Source organism: Aythya marila, assembly GCF_965140915.1.
Source record: "Aythya marila genome assembly, chromosome: 1".
Lineage (NCBI taxonomy): Eukaryota > Metazoa > Chordata > Aves > Anseriformes > Anatidae > Aythya > Aythya marila.
The window spans coordinates 23,793,244-23,809,891 of record NC_139042.1 but is presented as its reverse complement, the minus strand read 5'-3'; the positions used below and the strand labels follow the sequence as shown (position 1 = coordinate 23,809,891).

Here is a 16,648-nt window from a genome sequence, read left to right as displayed (position 1 = left end):
GAGCTGCTTAGACACAGCTACAGGCCAAGTAAACAAATGTCATAGGATTGAATTTGTTGCTCGTCAATGTGTCTTAAAACCATTAAACACCCTTTTCAGAGGGGAATTTGGATCTAAATGATAGCACTGGATGCAATTTTTCAGGGTAGAAAATTGTGAATTAGAAGTACAATAAACTTGTACTGTTTATTCAAAGACATAACCGCAAGAAAGATTTCAATTAATATTTGTGGGTATTATGTTTTATTTAGAGGTGTATTACTGTATTTAAGGGTATTTTGTGATGGCAGGTGTCATCAGTTACCCACACTTTTATTTGTAAAAAACGGGAATAAGACGGAACAATATAATTTTAGCAACTTTTGAACAAGCATTTTTATTTTTATTTTTTAATATAGAAGCAAGTAACTGGAAAGTGAACAGTGTGAGAAGTAGGAGTGTTTGTTCTCTGCTTTAGGCTATGATTAAAGTCAGTTCTTAAGATAGAGTTGTTTGGATTTGCAGCTCTGAATGTTAGTGCTGGCTTGAAATTCCTGGAAGTTGAGCTTGTTTGAATGCTTTTCCCATCACTGCTGCTTCATTTTGTAAAAATAAATTATTTAAGTAAATGTCTGCAAAGATCATGGTGTAAATGTTTGCATCCTTTGAGTTGGGAAGCTCAGAATCAGGCATCTCTTTTTGCAGTATGTGTTTCCATATTCTGCAGTGACGATGTTAGAAAGAGTGGCCAGGCCTGTCCGTCATTTCTTTCTTATTGTACATGTCAACAAGTCACAACCAGCTCTGTCCAACTGAATTCATTTCATCATTCACTTGTCTCGACTCGCCTGTCTGTTAGTGGACAGTGTGCTGTGTTCTGGTAGGAGACTGCTCAATGTCTTCTGTCAGAATGCAGTGGGAATGTAATCTGCTTTTTTTGCCTGAAAGAGAAATCCAATCCATCAGAGTTCAAGCACTTCCCTTTGAGAGCCAGTCTGATTTTGTTAACTGGTGATCCAAACACCTTTGATTTTATGGCTGTGCCTATTCTCTTGAGGCAAAAGCCGTGGTTTGATTAGGCAAAGGTATCAGTACTCAAACCATTTCTGAACAAGGGATTCATCTGTTCTACTTTAAATGCCTAAGAATTAGTTGCCTCAAAATTGGTTGACCTCAGCATATAGTCAGAGCAGAGTAATACATCCTCCTAAATCTCTCCATAAATTTACTGTGAAGAAACTGATTTGTGAAATTTCAGAATGACCATTGCAGTGGAGAATAAAAAGAACAAAACAAGAGTTTTTGTACAAGTTATATGAGTAACTTATTTTTTATCAATTCATCCCATTTGGCATGGACTAAGCAATATAGCTTAATATAGCTTATGATTTGTTCCACATATTCATTCACAATGAAACTTGAATTGGAAGAAGGTCTATCTCACATATGTTTACTAGTAACTGTGTACATTTGGCTTCTATAAAATGATGAGCCACTCATGGGTTCTTCATATGTTTTTATCCTATTTACATTATATAAAGTGGGAATTGAAGCAAGAAATGATGATTGAAAAGAGATTTGGGGAGAAGTGCTCACAGATGCAAGGCCAACTTGTAGGTCTGAGGTCTCGGAAGTAGGTGACTACTGAGTGAGTGCCAACATGTTTGCTGAAGCTGTTGCTCTGAAAATTGGTCTCTTGAGGGCATGGGCAATTCTAAACAGATGAAAGAGCATTTATTTTGTATGGCAGATGCTGTGTCTGAGGAATGTATTCATAATTTAATCACTGTGTTGAGCCAGTTCATTTTCTACTGAAGAATTTTTCATCTGCTCATGGCAGTAACTCTTAATGCTTTATTATTCTTTAAGTTTTCCTATCATGAAGGTATCTGTCAATAATACTCTGTTGAGCAAATATTTCAGGAAGATGTCTAAATAATTGCTAGTTAATGAGAATAGATTTGGTGAATAAATATTAGAGGAGTTACAGAGTGACAGTAGGGGGGCCTAGCAGTATTTTGGTGAATAAATTTAAGAAAATTTCTAAAACACATAATAACTTAGGAAAATGTTAAGAAGTTTAATTTCCCTTGGGCTGACTTTACATATGTGCAAAGTGCAAGTTGCTGCTTAGGAAAGCGCATTGGGCAGTAGCACTGGCTGGATGACTCAGTATCTGATGTAGAAAAGAGATCAGAAAAAAAATCTGTCATCAAATTATTTTCTGAAACATTCTCTCACCAATGCTATAAATACATGCTCTAAATACAAAAAGCTGGACTGTCTGAATAGACCAGCGGCAAAACTGCCAGCTGTGGCAAACTGCAACTGTACAGATCCTCTCAAACCTGTACCTTTCCTGAAAGAAAAGTCTTTCTTAGCAGTTCAAAAGGAGGTATTTTGTAAATGAAATGGCAAAGAGAGAACAGCCTTGCAGTAGAGAACAGCCTTGCAGTAAGCAATGTCCTTCACTATTGTTTAATGCATCTCCTTAATTTGATGTCTTACACTGAGTTTCAGTACAGACAAAAAAAACAGCAGGTCTGAAGAATGAGAATCACATTTTTTTAGTTTGTCATTTATCATTTGTGGATACTGACACAGAAATCATGTAATTATAATTACCCCATCTTATATTAGAGAGATGACTTTAATCGAACAAAACTAACTTACACATTCTCTCAATTCTTTTTGAATAATAATACATTGTCTACAAGCATTTTGGGACCACGCACTGTTTTCTCTCATCAGCTTTCCAAAGCCTCCTCATCTTAAAGCTTAAAGAATATTCTGACAGGGAACTGGGCAGTTGCCGTTATAGATCAGCAGCAAATTTGTCCTCTTGTGAGGGAGAGTGGCCAACAAATGGGCTGACTTGGGCTTTAAATGACAGCTTGGGGCTGCTCTGCAGTGTATCCATGATCCTGGTTCCCTGATTGCTCCAAACACAGGTCCTCATAGAGTCATAGAACGGCTTGGGTTGGAAGGGGCCTTAAAGATCATCTGGTTCCAACCCTCTGCCATGGTCAGGGATGCCACCCACTAGATCAGATTGCCCAGGGCCTCGTCCAACCAGGCTTTGAACACCTCCAGGGATGGGGCATCCACAGCTTCTCTGGGCAACCCATCCCGGTGCCTCACCACCCTCTGAGTGAAGAATTTCTTCCTAATGTCTAATCTGTATCTGCCCTCTTTTAGCTTAAAACCATTCCCCCTTGCCCTATCATTATCTGACTGAGCAAAAACTTGCCCTTCATCATTTTTATAAGCCCCCTTTAAGTACAGAAAAGCTGCAGTGAGGTCACCCTGGAGCCTTCTCTTCTTCTGGCTGAACATCCCCATCTCTCTCAGCCTGTCCCCATAGGAGAGGTACTCCAGCCCTCTGATCATCCTTGTGGCCATCCTCTGGACCCGCTCTAACAGCCCCACGTCCTTCTGGTGCTGGGGGCCCCAGCCCTGGACGCAGCACTCCAGGTGGGGCCTCACCAGGGCAGAGCAGAGGGGCACAATTCCCTCCCTCCACCAACAGAGGCCACCCCTCTGTTGATGCAGCCCAGGACACAGTTGGCCTTCAGGGCTGCAAGCTAATGTCGAGCCAGCACTGCTGGCTCATGTCGAGCTTTTTGTCCACCAGAACCTCCAAGTCCTTCTCTACAGGGCTGCTCTCAATGAGTCTATGTCACTGATAAAAACACTAAACAGTACCAGTCCCAAGAGGGACACCGCTCATCACCAGCCTCCACCTGGACATAGCCCATTGACCACAAGTCTCTGGGTTGCAGCCTTCAGGCCAATTCCTTATCCACTGAATGGCCCACCCATCAAATCCATTTATCTCTGATTTAGAGATCAGGATGTCATGTGGGATTATGTCAAATGGGGGAGGGACTCTCCTCCCCCATCCATCACCTACAGGTTCAGGAAAACAACAGATGTGGGAAGACTGACAGGCCGTGAAGGCCGGCAAAGAAGTTGTTGGGTACCTCAGCCTCTTCAAGACTGGATTGCAGCTTGGCTTGCTTGTTGCTCACACACTTTGTTGTTCTTTTGAAGCAAATCAGGATACATAGGGGAACATTGTGCAATTCAGTGTGGCCAGGTACCTGTTGGGCAAAGAAAAGTAGATTTGGAAAGTTCGGGGTCTGTAATTTCAAAACGAGAGCTTGACAGGTATCCATTTAAGTTATTTAAGTCATTTAGTTCCTTGATATTCAGGAAAATGTACAACTATTTACGAATTCTCCAGTTCTCTATACTAGCTGTTAAGAAATCCACTTTACACCAAAATTTAAAAATGTTGAAGCAGTTTTTTTTTTAAGAAAAAAAAAAGAATGAAGCCAAATGTTTACCTTACATCACGGGGAAAAAAAAAAAAAAAAGTTTTAAAAAGATATAATTCCAGTGCTTTTTTCTTGCAGTTTGCATTAAAAATATTTATGGCTTGCCTTTATTTACAGGGTTTTTAAAATTCTCTTACAGTGCCCTGTTCCGGTGGAGAAGAGCTTTTATGGAGATCATCAAGGAAAGGGATCTTGGAAAAACAGAAGAGTAGACTACCAGGATCTAGATTGTTTACCTTACCCAGTCTCTACTGGAGCACGACCTAAAACTGATGTAAGTAACTACTTCATATTTAGAACGTTTTCTGACTTTGAGGTTAAGTACCTTGAAAATTTGTTACTTATTGTTAAAATCATCCATGTGTTTCTTCTAAGTAATTTGTTCTGCAAATATTGCACTGCATAGAGGAATTCAGTATGCAAAATGGGTACAGATAAAAGTTAACTCAGTCTTCAGTGAGCCTCCAAGGCTGTTGGATGAGTCTAATCTGGTTTTAGACAACTCTAAAAAAGACTTCTACATCTGAACTAGTTACTTGGACTGCCTTTACAGTAAATGGAAAGCAATAGGCACTTTTGAAAAGTAATTCATCTCATCTGGAGGTTAAGTGTGGTGGATTCCAGGCATCAATGCTACCATTGGATCTTCATTGCTGATTTTAGAATAAGTGTCTTGTGATGTTTAGTCTGGGTGTTGATATCCTCCCCCAATCCATGATGGATTCTACCCTGAATTCTCCGAGTGGCAGTATTTGGCTCTGGTGGTTTAGTTAAGCCTTATTTCTAATCAATAATAGTTGTTTTGTGGTTTTTGTTGTTGTTGTTTTTTGGTTTGTTTTTGTTTTTTTTTTTTTTAATTATTATTTCTTTACAAGCTGATGCTATAGTCTGCAGCCAAAGTCTGTTTAAACCATTAGAGGTATTTCCCAAAAGGTTTGATTCACTTCCTCAATAGCTAAATGTTGTTTTATTTCTGCATGTAAAAATAAGCTATTTTAGGATCAGTGTCATAGTTCCAAAATGCAAATGTTTTTGTCTCTCAGCTGTGAATTACTTGGGTGCCAGCAGTGTCCATTAACATCACACGACATAAAAATAGCTGCTTTTCATTGAATCCAAGGTACTTCTAGTCCAGTATCCTTTCTTTGACAGTGGTCAACACTGGATGTTCAGGAAAGCAGTGTAAGATCAGAGTAAGCTGGTAGGTTGCCATCTCAACTTCCTGTGAGGTGTTCATTGTGTACACATGTTGAAGCCAGACTCCATATTATGGTTTTGCAATTAATAGCCCCTGAGGGTGGATTTTTTTTCCATTAAGTTGTCTTTTATATTCATTTTCTCTCTTGATATACAAATCATCTTGTAGCCATGAGTTCAAAGTTTAACTGTGGAGTTTGGGGGGGACAAAAAAATCCCACATGTTTTCTGTTGTAAATTTGCTACTGGATTATTAACTTGGCTGCAATTCTTGTACTGTGAAAAACTGAATTACGGGAATCATGTAAGAAGTGGAGAATAATACCTAAGTCCATTTTTTCCAGCATGTCTGACTGTATTTATTGATAGTGATTTTTTATCTGTCTGTTTATCTTATGCTCATTCAACTTCACAAGATTCTTTTGCAGCAAGTGGCAGACAGTTTTTGTTTTTATTAACGTCTGTAATTTAATATCATCGGAGAACTGTCCCTTTATATTCCTCCATTTTCCAGATTGTTTATGTGTATATTGAACATATATTTGTGAGACTGTCAGGTAATATCTATTAACTGTAAAAGAAAGCAACCATTTGTTGCTGTTTTTTTTTTTTTTTTCCTCTGCCTTTTAGTTAGCAGTGAAAAGAAGCTTTGATTTCCTGGTATATTTTCTGGTATTCCTCCTTAACAGCTCAGGAAGAGTCTGTGATAGATAACTCTTCAGAAGGTTTACTGGAATGGAAGTATATTGTATCTGCATGTTCAGTCAAATAACCTGTCTAGATTATTGAGATGTGATCTCCAAAAGCTATGCTCACAGTTCCCTGTTAGCCTTTGTTACTAGGTGTGTGTTTATTCTGCTCTTAAACATACTTTCTGGTACTTTTCTGCCTACCTTTTCAGTCCTACTTGCATCTCTTCCACAAACAGCTTCAGAGGCATTTTCAAATATTGGCATGTGTATGCCACCCTCCATTCCTCTGATCCTAAAGTCAATAAAATTTAACAGTAATTATACATCAAATTAATAGCTCAGCAGTTCCCTTTCTCTTGACGAGGTGTTTATTTCAAGTTATCTACTCACTTTCAATAAAAGCATAATTTCTTGTGATGGTTTTAAACATGCTTTTAATATATTGTTGACTTACCCAAAAATGATACGCACACACCTTACAAATTCTGTATTTCATGAAATGAGCCTACTCCTGTTCACTGAAGTGAAAATTCGAAGGTGTGCTCCATTTGCTTATTAATTGGAAACATTATTGTCTTCCCACTAGCCATTTCCTTTCCTTAGAAAAAGGATTTGCTCTTTTCCATTTCTGCAAAAGCACAAACATCTGTTCTAGTTTTTTTGTTTGTTCTAACCAGAATAGATAGTAAAGATCAATAAAAATAAAGATACTTGTCAGCTTTATTTGTTTTTTACCTCGGTCAAATGTTCAGGCACGTACAAGTATAGTTGCTTAACTGCCTTCCCACTAATGCTGTGTAAATATTTTTGAAGTGGTGTTACAGTAATGCTGTTGTTTGGCTGGAAGTGTGTGGAAGGGAAGGCTGAAACATAATTTTTAGTATTTTTTTTTTCTTTTCCAAAGTCCACATTTCACTTTTTGTTGAAATTCATGAAGTATTAATACAATAAATAGCAGTTCCACACTTCTTTGTAAGTACAGTCCATGTAGTGCTATAGTAACAGCAGGAAGTACCACAGTTTCTTAGAGTACCATCAAGTCTAGAGACCTACTGGAGGCACGCCATTTCTTTAGAAATTAGTGGTCTATTTTTAGAATTGGCTAGTGCTTTAAATTAGAGATAAACATTGAAACTCAGTGTTTGCAGATTTTGTTCAGGAGAGTAGGTAATTTTTCTTCTTCTTGCAAAGTGCTGCTTTTTGTGTACAAAGTATATTTCAGGCAAATACAAATTATATCATGTCTGGATCCAGGCATTCTTCCTGCATGTTTCTGTCACGTGTCTCTAATAACTGAACTTTCATCATGTTTTCCTTAAGATACAGACTTTTCCATATTTACAAAAAAGGGCATGCCAAGATTGTATTTATTACAATAAAGAGAATGGACAAAAGGCCTGTTTCCTTCTGTATCACACCAAGATTGTATTCATTTAACTCCTGTGTTCCAAGTGGTATAACACAAACTTGGGAGTAACACGGAGATTAAATCAGACCAGTTGTATTTTGGTAAGCTGTTTTTTCTTCTCTTCTAGTTTTTTTATGAGTCTGGAACTCAAAAAGAGCTTATCTGTCTCATCTCCCCAGGAGCTCATACATCCAGGCATTTAGAAAACCAAATACTCTACAATTTATTGTGATTAGCAAATGTAGCTGAGGAGGCCAGTGTTAGAATTAGCAGGGATGCAGTAATTTAGGAATAATACGCACTGAATTATGCTGGACACAGTTCAATTCTCAGTACAAGGCATTGATGTTAGCTGCACACTTCCATAGATTCCAACCATGCTGGCAGCTTAAAAGACACAATGAAGATTTTGTTGGCAAACTTACGTCACAGTAGGTATTCTGTTTATATGCCATTAAACGATGACTCAAACTTGTTACATTTTGACAGAATAATGGTGAAAATCTTTTTTCTTAAGGACAGTGTTTTAGGGCAGTGATGTGTCATGTCCTGTCTTCCTTCTTTCCTTCCCCCCCAAAAAAAGAAGTTGCTTCACTGTGGGAAACATTATTTGTGAGGTATGTACCTAAGGTGGTAGGGAATTTAGGCGTCTGAGAGATGAACAGCAAATTTCATCTGACAAATGCTGACATTTATAAGTCCATGTCTACATGGTATAGACTCCATTAACGAAGAGAAATAGCACTTCCACAGCAAAATGTCTTAGCCTGAAGTAGTCATTAAATGTAGGTCACCTGGTTGCGGTGCTTTGTGCCCTGAAAGTGCTGATATTAGACATTTGACTATTCGCTGAGTATTGAAAGAGCCTTCAGTGACTGGCAGAGGCCTAGGTGCCTAGCGCTGGGTGAAATAAATCCCACCCATGGTGTGCAAGCTGTGATCTGGTGTTTGATGGGAAGTGCCTGCCTCACCATGCACTGGGCAGAGGAAATTTCAAGATGGTGAATTTCAAGATGGTACACCCTGATGGTGTAACTTACCAGTCTGATACCAAGTGATGTGAAAATCCCATCAGCAAACACCCTCTTGCTTTTTTAGATAACACAATACCCTGTGTGCTCTGTGAATCATTAAGAAAATGAATCTTTCTATATCAGTAACAAGTAGGTGGGCTTTTTTCTTTATCAGTGCTAAGACTGCTTTTATGTCTTCTTTTTAAGCACAGTTGATGAGCACAGTTTCAATTTCTCATGCTTTAGTTCCACAAATAGCTTGAGTACCTTAAGCAGAGAGGGCTGAAAATGAACCATTTAACAGCTTTTCACCTTGTTTTAAGGGGGATTCTCAGTCTGGTTCACTGCTCAGCTGCATAAATATGTGTGCAAGAGAGATGAAGAGTGGCTGGGGATGAGACACAGTGAGTTGCTTCCTTCAGCATCAGTGTCAGGTTATGATAGCTTAAACTGTTTGTGGAATTATACTTTAATATACTACACCACTTGATTCAGAAAAAGGGATGCAAAACAGTGCCTACAGTGCCTAGTAACCCACATGACTGAAAAGTTTTTGTGATTCTTTTAAGATATACTTTTCTTTTTCTCTCTCTTTTTTTTCCTGAGAATTGCTAGTTGATGCTATAAACAGCATTTCAGAGTTTAGATCAGAGGTTCCAGAGATGTCTGATATCTTTTGACATTGTTTAGAAATATAAAACTAATAATACTGTAATCTATGACTACAGTAGTCATTATCTCTCTGTAGGCAATGTGATGCCTGCCTGACCCTCTGACATTGTCTGAGACCAGAAAAATTCGAAAGTAAAAACAACCAAAGGAAAATCAAAATCATTGTGTTTCGCATCCACTACTTGTTCAATATTCGTGCCCCTGGACCAGCAGGGATCAAAGATTATTCCATTAGTGAGTGTGTGTGACAAGCTTTTTATGAGGTAGCTGCCATGTCCAACACAGAAGTGAAGTTACAGCGTGACAACTCATATCAGCTTGTATTTCTGCTAAACACTCCTTTGGAATTTTAGAATCTTAGCATATTTACAAACCTTATGCTGATCTTCCCTTTCTCTGTGAAACATGTAAGCAGAGTCTTCATTTTACATCTGAGATGAGGAGATAAGTGTGTAACCTGGCTCTAAAAGAAGTTTCACGCTCTATCACAGCTGGACATGGTCATAAATAGGGTTCATGGTACAATTTCCAGCAGCAGTTACGCTGATTATCTAGTAGGGTACATTTCCCTAGGTGACCAGGATTTACTGAGGTCAGGCTTTACTTTTCAGGTCATGCTTTACTCTGATCTTCCACCCATTGAAAAAGTTGATAGTAAAACCCTGAGTAGACTTCTGTCCTGTGGAGACTCCTGAAATTTTCTTACCCCAGAGAGCATTGCCCATTCTGTTGCCACTCTTGTTGAGCCATTTTATGTGACCTACAAAGTGCAAGAAGATGAAGTGAGAAGCCTAGAGTGAAGTGGAGAGACAGGGTTTGGTGCTTTATTTTATCAAAGAAATGGTGTGTTTGAAGACACAATCATTTGATTTTGCTGAAGCTGAAGATTGCTTTCTGTACTTCAGTTAAGTGTCCTTGTACAAGTAGCATAGCTCATGTAGATAAGAGATGCAAAATTATTCGTAGAAATGAGATCCTCACCAACTTTCTGAAAGATGATCTAGTTTCTTGGTAGTAGAGGAATTCATTGTCCTGGCAAAAACCTGTACTAGCTCCAGGAAAAAACAAGGAGACTAATAGGGAATGAAAGGTAAACAGCTTCCTTCCTTCCTTCCTTTCCATTCTGATATTAATAAATAACACTCCAGGCTTTCTCATCCTCTTTGATTCCAGTGCACCTGACAGCACTCTGGCCAAAGCGTGTTCCCAGCAAGGTGGGTTTGCAAAAGAGCAGAGCATAGTCTTATCTCTTCCCCCTTTTGTCTTTATTCCCCCCTCCCATCGGTCATCAGCCTTCTGTCAGTTCCTGCCCACAAAGCCATCCGTGAACCAGTCATCGCCGCGCTTGCACATTATGCTGAAGTCAGGATGCCACGGGAAGTGTTTCAGGACAGGGAAAGCACAGCATAAATTTTAGCATTGCTTAATGTGAATATTTTGTAAAGGAACGGATAAACTTTAAAAAATGCTACAAAGAAAACTAAATTGAAATCACATCTAACATACCTTCTAGACAGTCCTAAATTCTGTGCCCAAATTCTCAGTCCACCCATCTCTGCAGAGCTGGGAAACCTCAGTATGAACAGGACTGGGCTTTATGAATCCAGAAGGTGTAAGCATACCAAACAAGCACGCACTGCATCCATCTCACTGGACAGACAGAGTGTCTGAGCAGCATTTGCGGGATTGATGCCAAAGACCATTTTTCTGAAGGATCAGTTCTGAAGGTGGCAGAACCAGGTCCTAACCTAGAGGAGGTACATGAATAGTGTAAGTGACTGTGCGTACAGGACTACTTATTGTTTCATTACACATTTTCATTGTTTTCTATACCTAAAATTGCCATAATGAAAGAGGTCACAGGGCCAGTTTGTAGGGCACTGCCTTCACATTTTAGAAATGGTGTCTTGAGCTGCGAGTTCCCTTTAATAAAGCTTATAAATTTTAAAATGGATCTTGGCATCGTAGTATTTATGTATAATGGTAACAAATGCTGTCATTATTCTCATTGTCTTGTGAGGGATGACGGGATTGTTACCTGCTAATTTTATTGCAGCTTCTTGGAATTTTGCTTCTGCATTTAGCTGATTAGAGCTAAAAAGGGGTTGTTTTGTGTGGAGTTTGCTCTTTCTTTTGTGTCCGAGCAGGCCTCTTTTCACTAGTACAAGAACAGATGAAAGAAAGAGAAGTCTTCCCAAACACACACAGCCCAAAAAGTTTTTCCAAATGCACACAGATCAGGTCACGTTCTTCATTCTGATTTACCCACCTACCTTTCAAATGTCGCTTGAAGTATTTTAGCAAGGAGACTCCAACATCTTGCACCGCAGCTGCTTTGCATACAGATGGTGGGATAGCAAAGGGGTGGGTTTAGTTCTTGGTGGTGGTAACCCTGACCTCCGAAGGGACTGAAAAGACCGTGTCGCCTTGATTGATGAGACTCTTGAAATGTTAGTGTCAGTTCCAAGTAAATGAAATCTCTTAGATCATTATGATTCATTTAGGACCACATTGTGGCATGTTGCTGAACTGACTGGGAAGTATTTATCAACTACTTTGTTCGGTGAATTTCATAACATTCCTTAAAATACTTAAAATACACGGTTCCTTCATTATTTGCTCAATTCCATTTTTTTCCTGACAAAAATGTTGAAGTCAGCTCAAGATGACAATCACAATGTAGCTGTACAATAATATTGATAATATTAATATTACTCTGAACTGCTTTAATTAAATTAATCTATGAAAATATTTGTTTTTAAATTACTTTAATGGTATCCATTTTACACAGTGTTATTTTTTTACATCAGATTATTTATTTTCATTTAGTTTTCATAAGGATTATTTGGAGACAAGGGACATGTTTTGTATATTTTTTTAGGAGATTATTGCATTATCTGCGTGAAAAATGAAAGAGCTTTTTCCTTATTTATAACACAGCTTTGGGAAATAATAATTTCATGATAATTACTCTTAGATGGATATTGACAAGGTAATTTATAGGCATTTTTTTACATACAATGTAGGTAAAATGGAAATTTATAGCTCATTTTGGATTAAGGTTCCTTTGATACAGTTCTAAAAGTGTATGGTGTCCTGATAGGTATTGGGAGGAGACTAAAACTGCTTATTTTATTTCTCTGCATTACATGGCTATTTAAATATTTCAGACTGATATGTTTTAAGAAAAACTTTGAAAGCATGAGTGATGGAAGGAGCAGTTGTGAAGTCGCAGTGACCCACCTCTGCAAGGGCCACCAGCAGTTCCCCTGGGACTACAGGGGCAGCTGAGCAGCTGGGCTTGGTGATGAATTAGCCAAAAACCCTGTGAGCAGCAGCAGCCAGTGTAAGGTGTGGAGAGGGCACTGCTTCAGCCAGCCCAGCCCAGCCCCTGCCTGGTAGTCCCTGTCCAAGGTGAGATTTGCCATCTGGGTTCGTGCAGCCTTAGTGATGAAAGAAGAGCTGCATGACTGTCATGGATTCACTAACACATGCATCACAAGTGGAGCCTACTTGTCATACTTGGCTTTTTTAGATGTGGTTATCATATGCAAATTGAAAAAAATATTCTAGAATGACATCGTTGTTACGTTAATTTTCAGATCCTCTAGCTGAATTCTTTGGGAAAACCAAGTGCAAGGTACTAGTACTCATCAGTGCTACTTTTTGTGCTTTATTTCTGATAACACTGATTGTTCACAGGAACACAATCCCATTTCATAATAGCGCCATCTTATTAATCATAGCACTAACATTGCTGAGTTATATTTCAGCATTGGTATACAGCCTCATAAACGCATTGCTTTTCAGACTGAAATGCCCTGACTGACTGTCAGTAGATGTGGGATGCAAGCTGTCAAAATAAGAATCTCTGTAAATGCGTGACAAGAAGCGATCAGGAACCACACGAGTAAATTATACCATACATATGCAAATACAAAGAGATATAACGTTACTTCCCTACAGTTAACTTCCTCGTCAATGATGTGCAAAAAGGAAACACTTTAACTCTTTTCTTCCCTTCTCATGTTTTACACCAGCAGCAGGACTTGTGCTTTTAGGCGCAACACATTGTCTATTTAATTGAATAACAGTACGGCTTTCTAGCATGTTTTGCAGCAGCCACGGACAAGAACAGGCTATGAGGTACACCGGTTCCTGTGGGTGAGATTGGCAGACGTGTGCTGGATTGGACCCTAACAGACTGTCTGCTCTACTTTTTGTTTGTGGGATTTGTTGAGCACGCAGTTTTCTTCAGGGAGGTGTGTACAACCTTACTGTATCTGTCTACATACTTGTCAGGTTTTTGCTTATTCTTTTTCTGGCCCTGTAGTATATTTGTTGTAACACCATGAAAAAAAAAAAAAAAAAAAAAGTTAAATGTTCTATGTATATAGTTTAATCATGGTTCTTTCTCTTTCAGTGTAGCTATTACTCATTTGCACCATCTTGGCCCCTGTTTTGGGACTTTTGTCATTCTTATTCAGGCAGGGTTCTCTCAGCTACTTAGCATGTTGATCGGACAGTGCACACAACTGAGCTGGATCCTTTGACTTTTACAATAATAGTTGCTCACAGCAAGAGGAAAGAGGAGAGATTCTAAAATTACCAGCAATGTATAGTTAAAAACATGTCCTGCCGGGACTGCAGCAGCGCTTGTGTGTGGTGCTTTGGAGCTTGGGTAGAGTCGGACCTCTAGTCCCACTTATGCAGTGGTGCAAAGGTCTCTCATAATACAAGCCTCCAGGCTCTTTGTACTCTTGAGAGCTTGTAGACTGCTCTCCCCTGTTTCCCACGCTAGGGAAGAAGGGACTTCCATCTATAACAGACCAGGGACAGAGGCTGGCACAATGCATAAGGAAAGCATTTTTAATGCAAATGAATACAGCAAATCATGCATCCCGTCTCTCTAGCAGAGAGATAATCCCTCTCAAGGTACAACTTTCTCTTGTGCTTCTTTTGGGAGGAGGCATCTTTGCTTAACTGCCACCCTGTTGTTCTGGGATGTACGGTACCAGACAGCACTGAAACAGGATTATGCAGTCCTTTGTGCAAGTGATGTGTGCTAAAGCTGGTACAGGCAGGAAGGCTCAGGATTCTGTTTGACTTTGAGCTATTTTATGCAGCAGCTCTGTGTTTGTTTTTTTCTCAGGTGTACCCAGTCATTTCCCAGGACTCTTCTTACAGATTTCTGTAACTCCTCCTTCTTGTAAAAAAAAAAAAAAATCTATCTATCTATCTATCTATCTATCTATCTATCTATCTATCTATCCATCTATCTATCTATATAAATAACTAAATAAATAAAAACTAAGAAGAAAAATTCATATACATGTCTCTCTATACCTGTTTTGTTGTTGTTTTTTTTTTTTTATGGACTGCAGTTTTTTAACAGTAATTCTCTGTACACAGGTAGTTTGCTGTATGGATGTAGCAGCCTGGGCATTGCTGGCACAGTGAACTGCATTTAAACTGCTTCTCCAGAAGCCTCTGCAGTGCTTCAGCAATTAGAGAGGAGTCAGTGCTACAGAGGACTCTCTCTTATCCAGAGCAGATCCTACCAAGAAAGAGGGTGCATTCTACCCTCGCATGTGTCTTATGGGAATCAGGGAGTATGGGGCAACAGTACTTGCTCAAGTCTTGTACTGTCCCAGAGTCATGAAGCACATCCACAAACAGATGAGGTGCAGGGATTCAAGGCCCCATGCTGTAAATACAGTGTGAGAGCTCAGCTCCTCAGCAGCCTTCAGCACTGCTCTCCTGGAGCTCTTGTCTCAGCAGAGATGTTGCCTCTTCTTCTCCCTGGAGTCTGGAGGCTTACCTACAGAAGAGACAGATAACATAAATTCACTGCTGGTAATGCTCCCAAAGGGGGAACATGGTAAATCCAAGCCTGGAACACACGGAATGTGAAAATGTGAAAATACAGTGAATTGAGGGCTGGTTGTTTTTTGTTTTGTTTTTCAGGATGACTTTTCTGAAAGAAAAAAAATAAGCAAAACAGAAAGCTCTTTCCAACAAGAATGAGAAAGTAGGTTGATATTATCCAGTGTTTGCATTTTCCCATTCATTTTTACAGCAGCCAGTTTTTCCTGTTCTTGGCAGCAGAAGGTTCAGATGTGCAAGTCTTGCTGCTGTAATTGCCTGGTGTACTCATGGGGAAACAGACAAAAACTTCAGAGGTGAAGATCTCTCCTATAATTTCATGATGTATGGAAGGAAATACAACTTCAGAAAAATTATTTGCAGAAGGTTTCTATCTAGTTACAATTCAGCTGGCATTTTGGTAAATTCCCAGAACTAAACACAGACCGATAAAGTACTGATTTAGAGATGAACTGCTAGTTGTTAGATGAGGCCTGCTGATAATCTACTTTATTTGAAGCAGCCACATGTCAAAATTATGACCTTCTTTAAATTGGCATTACATGGCTTAAATATTACAATGAATAATCACCTGGTGTAAAACCAAAGTGCTCAGAAAATAAAAATGTCTGAAGCTTCTGTATTGCAAAATGTCCTTGTGCAAATTTTCAGACAAGCCATTAAAGTAGATCTTGACAGTGTTGTGCATTAGCCAGCACGCTGCAAACTGAACTGAAGATTTCCAGAGGTACATGCATGTCTTACAATATCAGCTAGCAAATCAGGCTTTGCAACTAGGACTGTGCATCTGGACAGCAGTAAAGTTAGCACAGCTGTGTCGAGGCACTGGAGTAAGAGACCTCAGAAGGACTTCCAGGCTATTTTCCCATATAGTGAGTCAGAATCACCTATACCTATGTCATCCCGACAAAAGTTAGTCTAACTTCCTTTTTTTAATAAAAACTGTTGACAGACTACAGAGTCTGTTTAGATTATATGTTTCAGTGCTGCAGTTATTAGAAAGCTTTACTATGGTTTCTTGCTCTAAAATGTCTTTTTGCATTCATCATTAATACGCAAAATTGTTCTTATTCTTTCCCTTCTGCCTTCCTTCTTCAGGTCAGTGTGGTTCATCTAACTTTCTGTTGTAGGTCCTGTTTTCCAGACTCCTTGTTGCATCCTGACTTGCACACTAAATTTTAGTTTGAGCATGCCTAGAGGTAGTTACATGTCTCATACTTCTGTCTAAAACCATGAGTTTTATCATTTGAGGTCAGAGCAGAATCTGGGCTCTTTGTAACGTACATTGGCTAGCGAGTTACACAGGCACTGAAGTGACCAGTGGTATTCTGGCTCCATAAGCCAGCAATCACCACTGCTAAGAAAAGAAGAGGAAAAGATTTGGAACTCAGAGGAAAATTGTAGAGTGACAGTGATGGCCCATCTTGGACTAACTGAAAGGAACTTGAGATGTAAGCAGAC

The 16,648-nt window shown here is 39.2% G+C and overlaps 1 protein-coding gene across 4 annotated transcripts in view; it reads left to right on the top strand.

The window, feature by feature from the left end:
• The window catches only part of STARD13 (StAR related lipid transfer domain containing 13), a 292,836-nt gene that overhangs the window by 72,299 nt on the left and 203,889 nt on the right, over positions 1 to 16,648 (top strand). For all 4 annotated transcript variants that reach the window (XM_082771047.1, XM_082771046.1, XM_082771048.1 and 1 more), the window contains one exon: positions 4,459 to 4,593. In XM_082771047.1, coding sequence (XP_082627173.1) covers positions 4,459 to 4,593 — 135 coding nt within the window. The remainder of the gene's footprint in view (positions 1 to 4,458; positions 4,594 to 16,648) is intronic.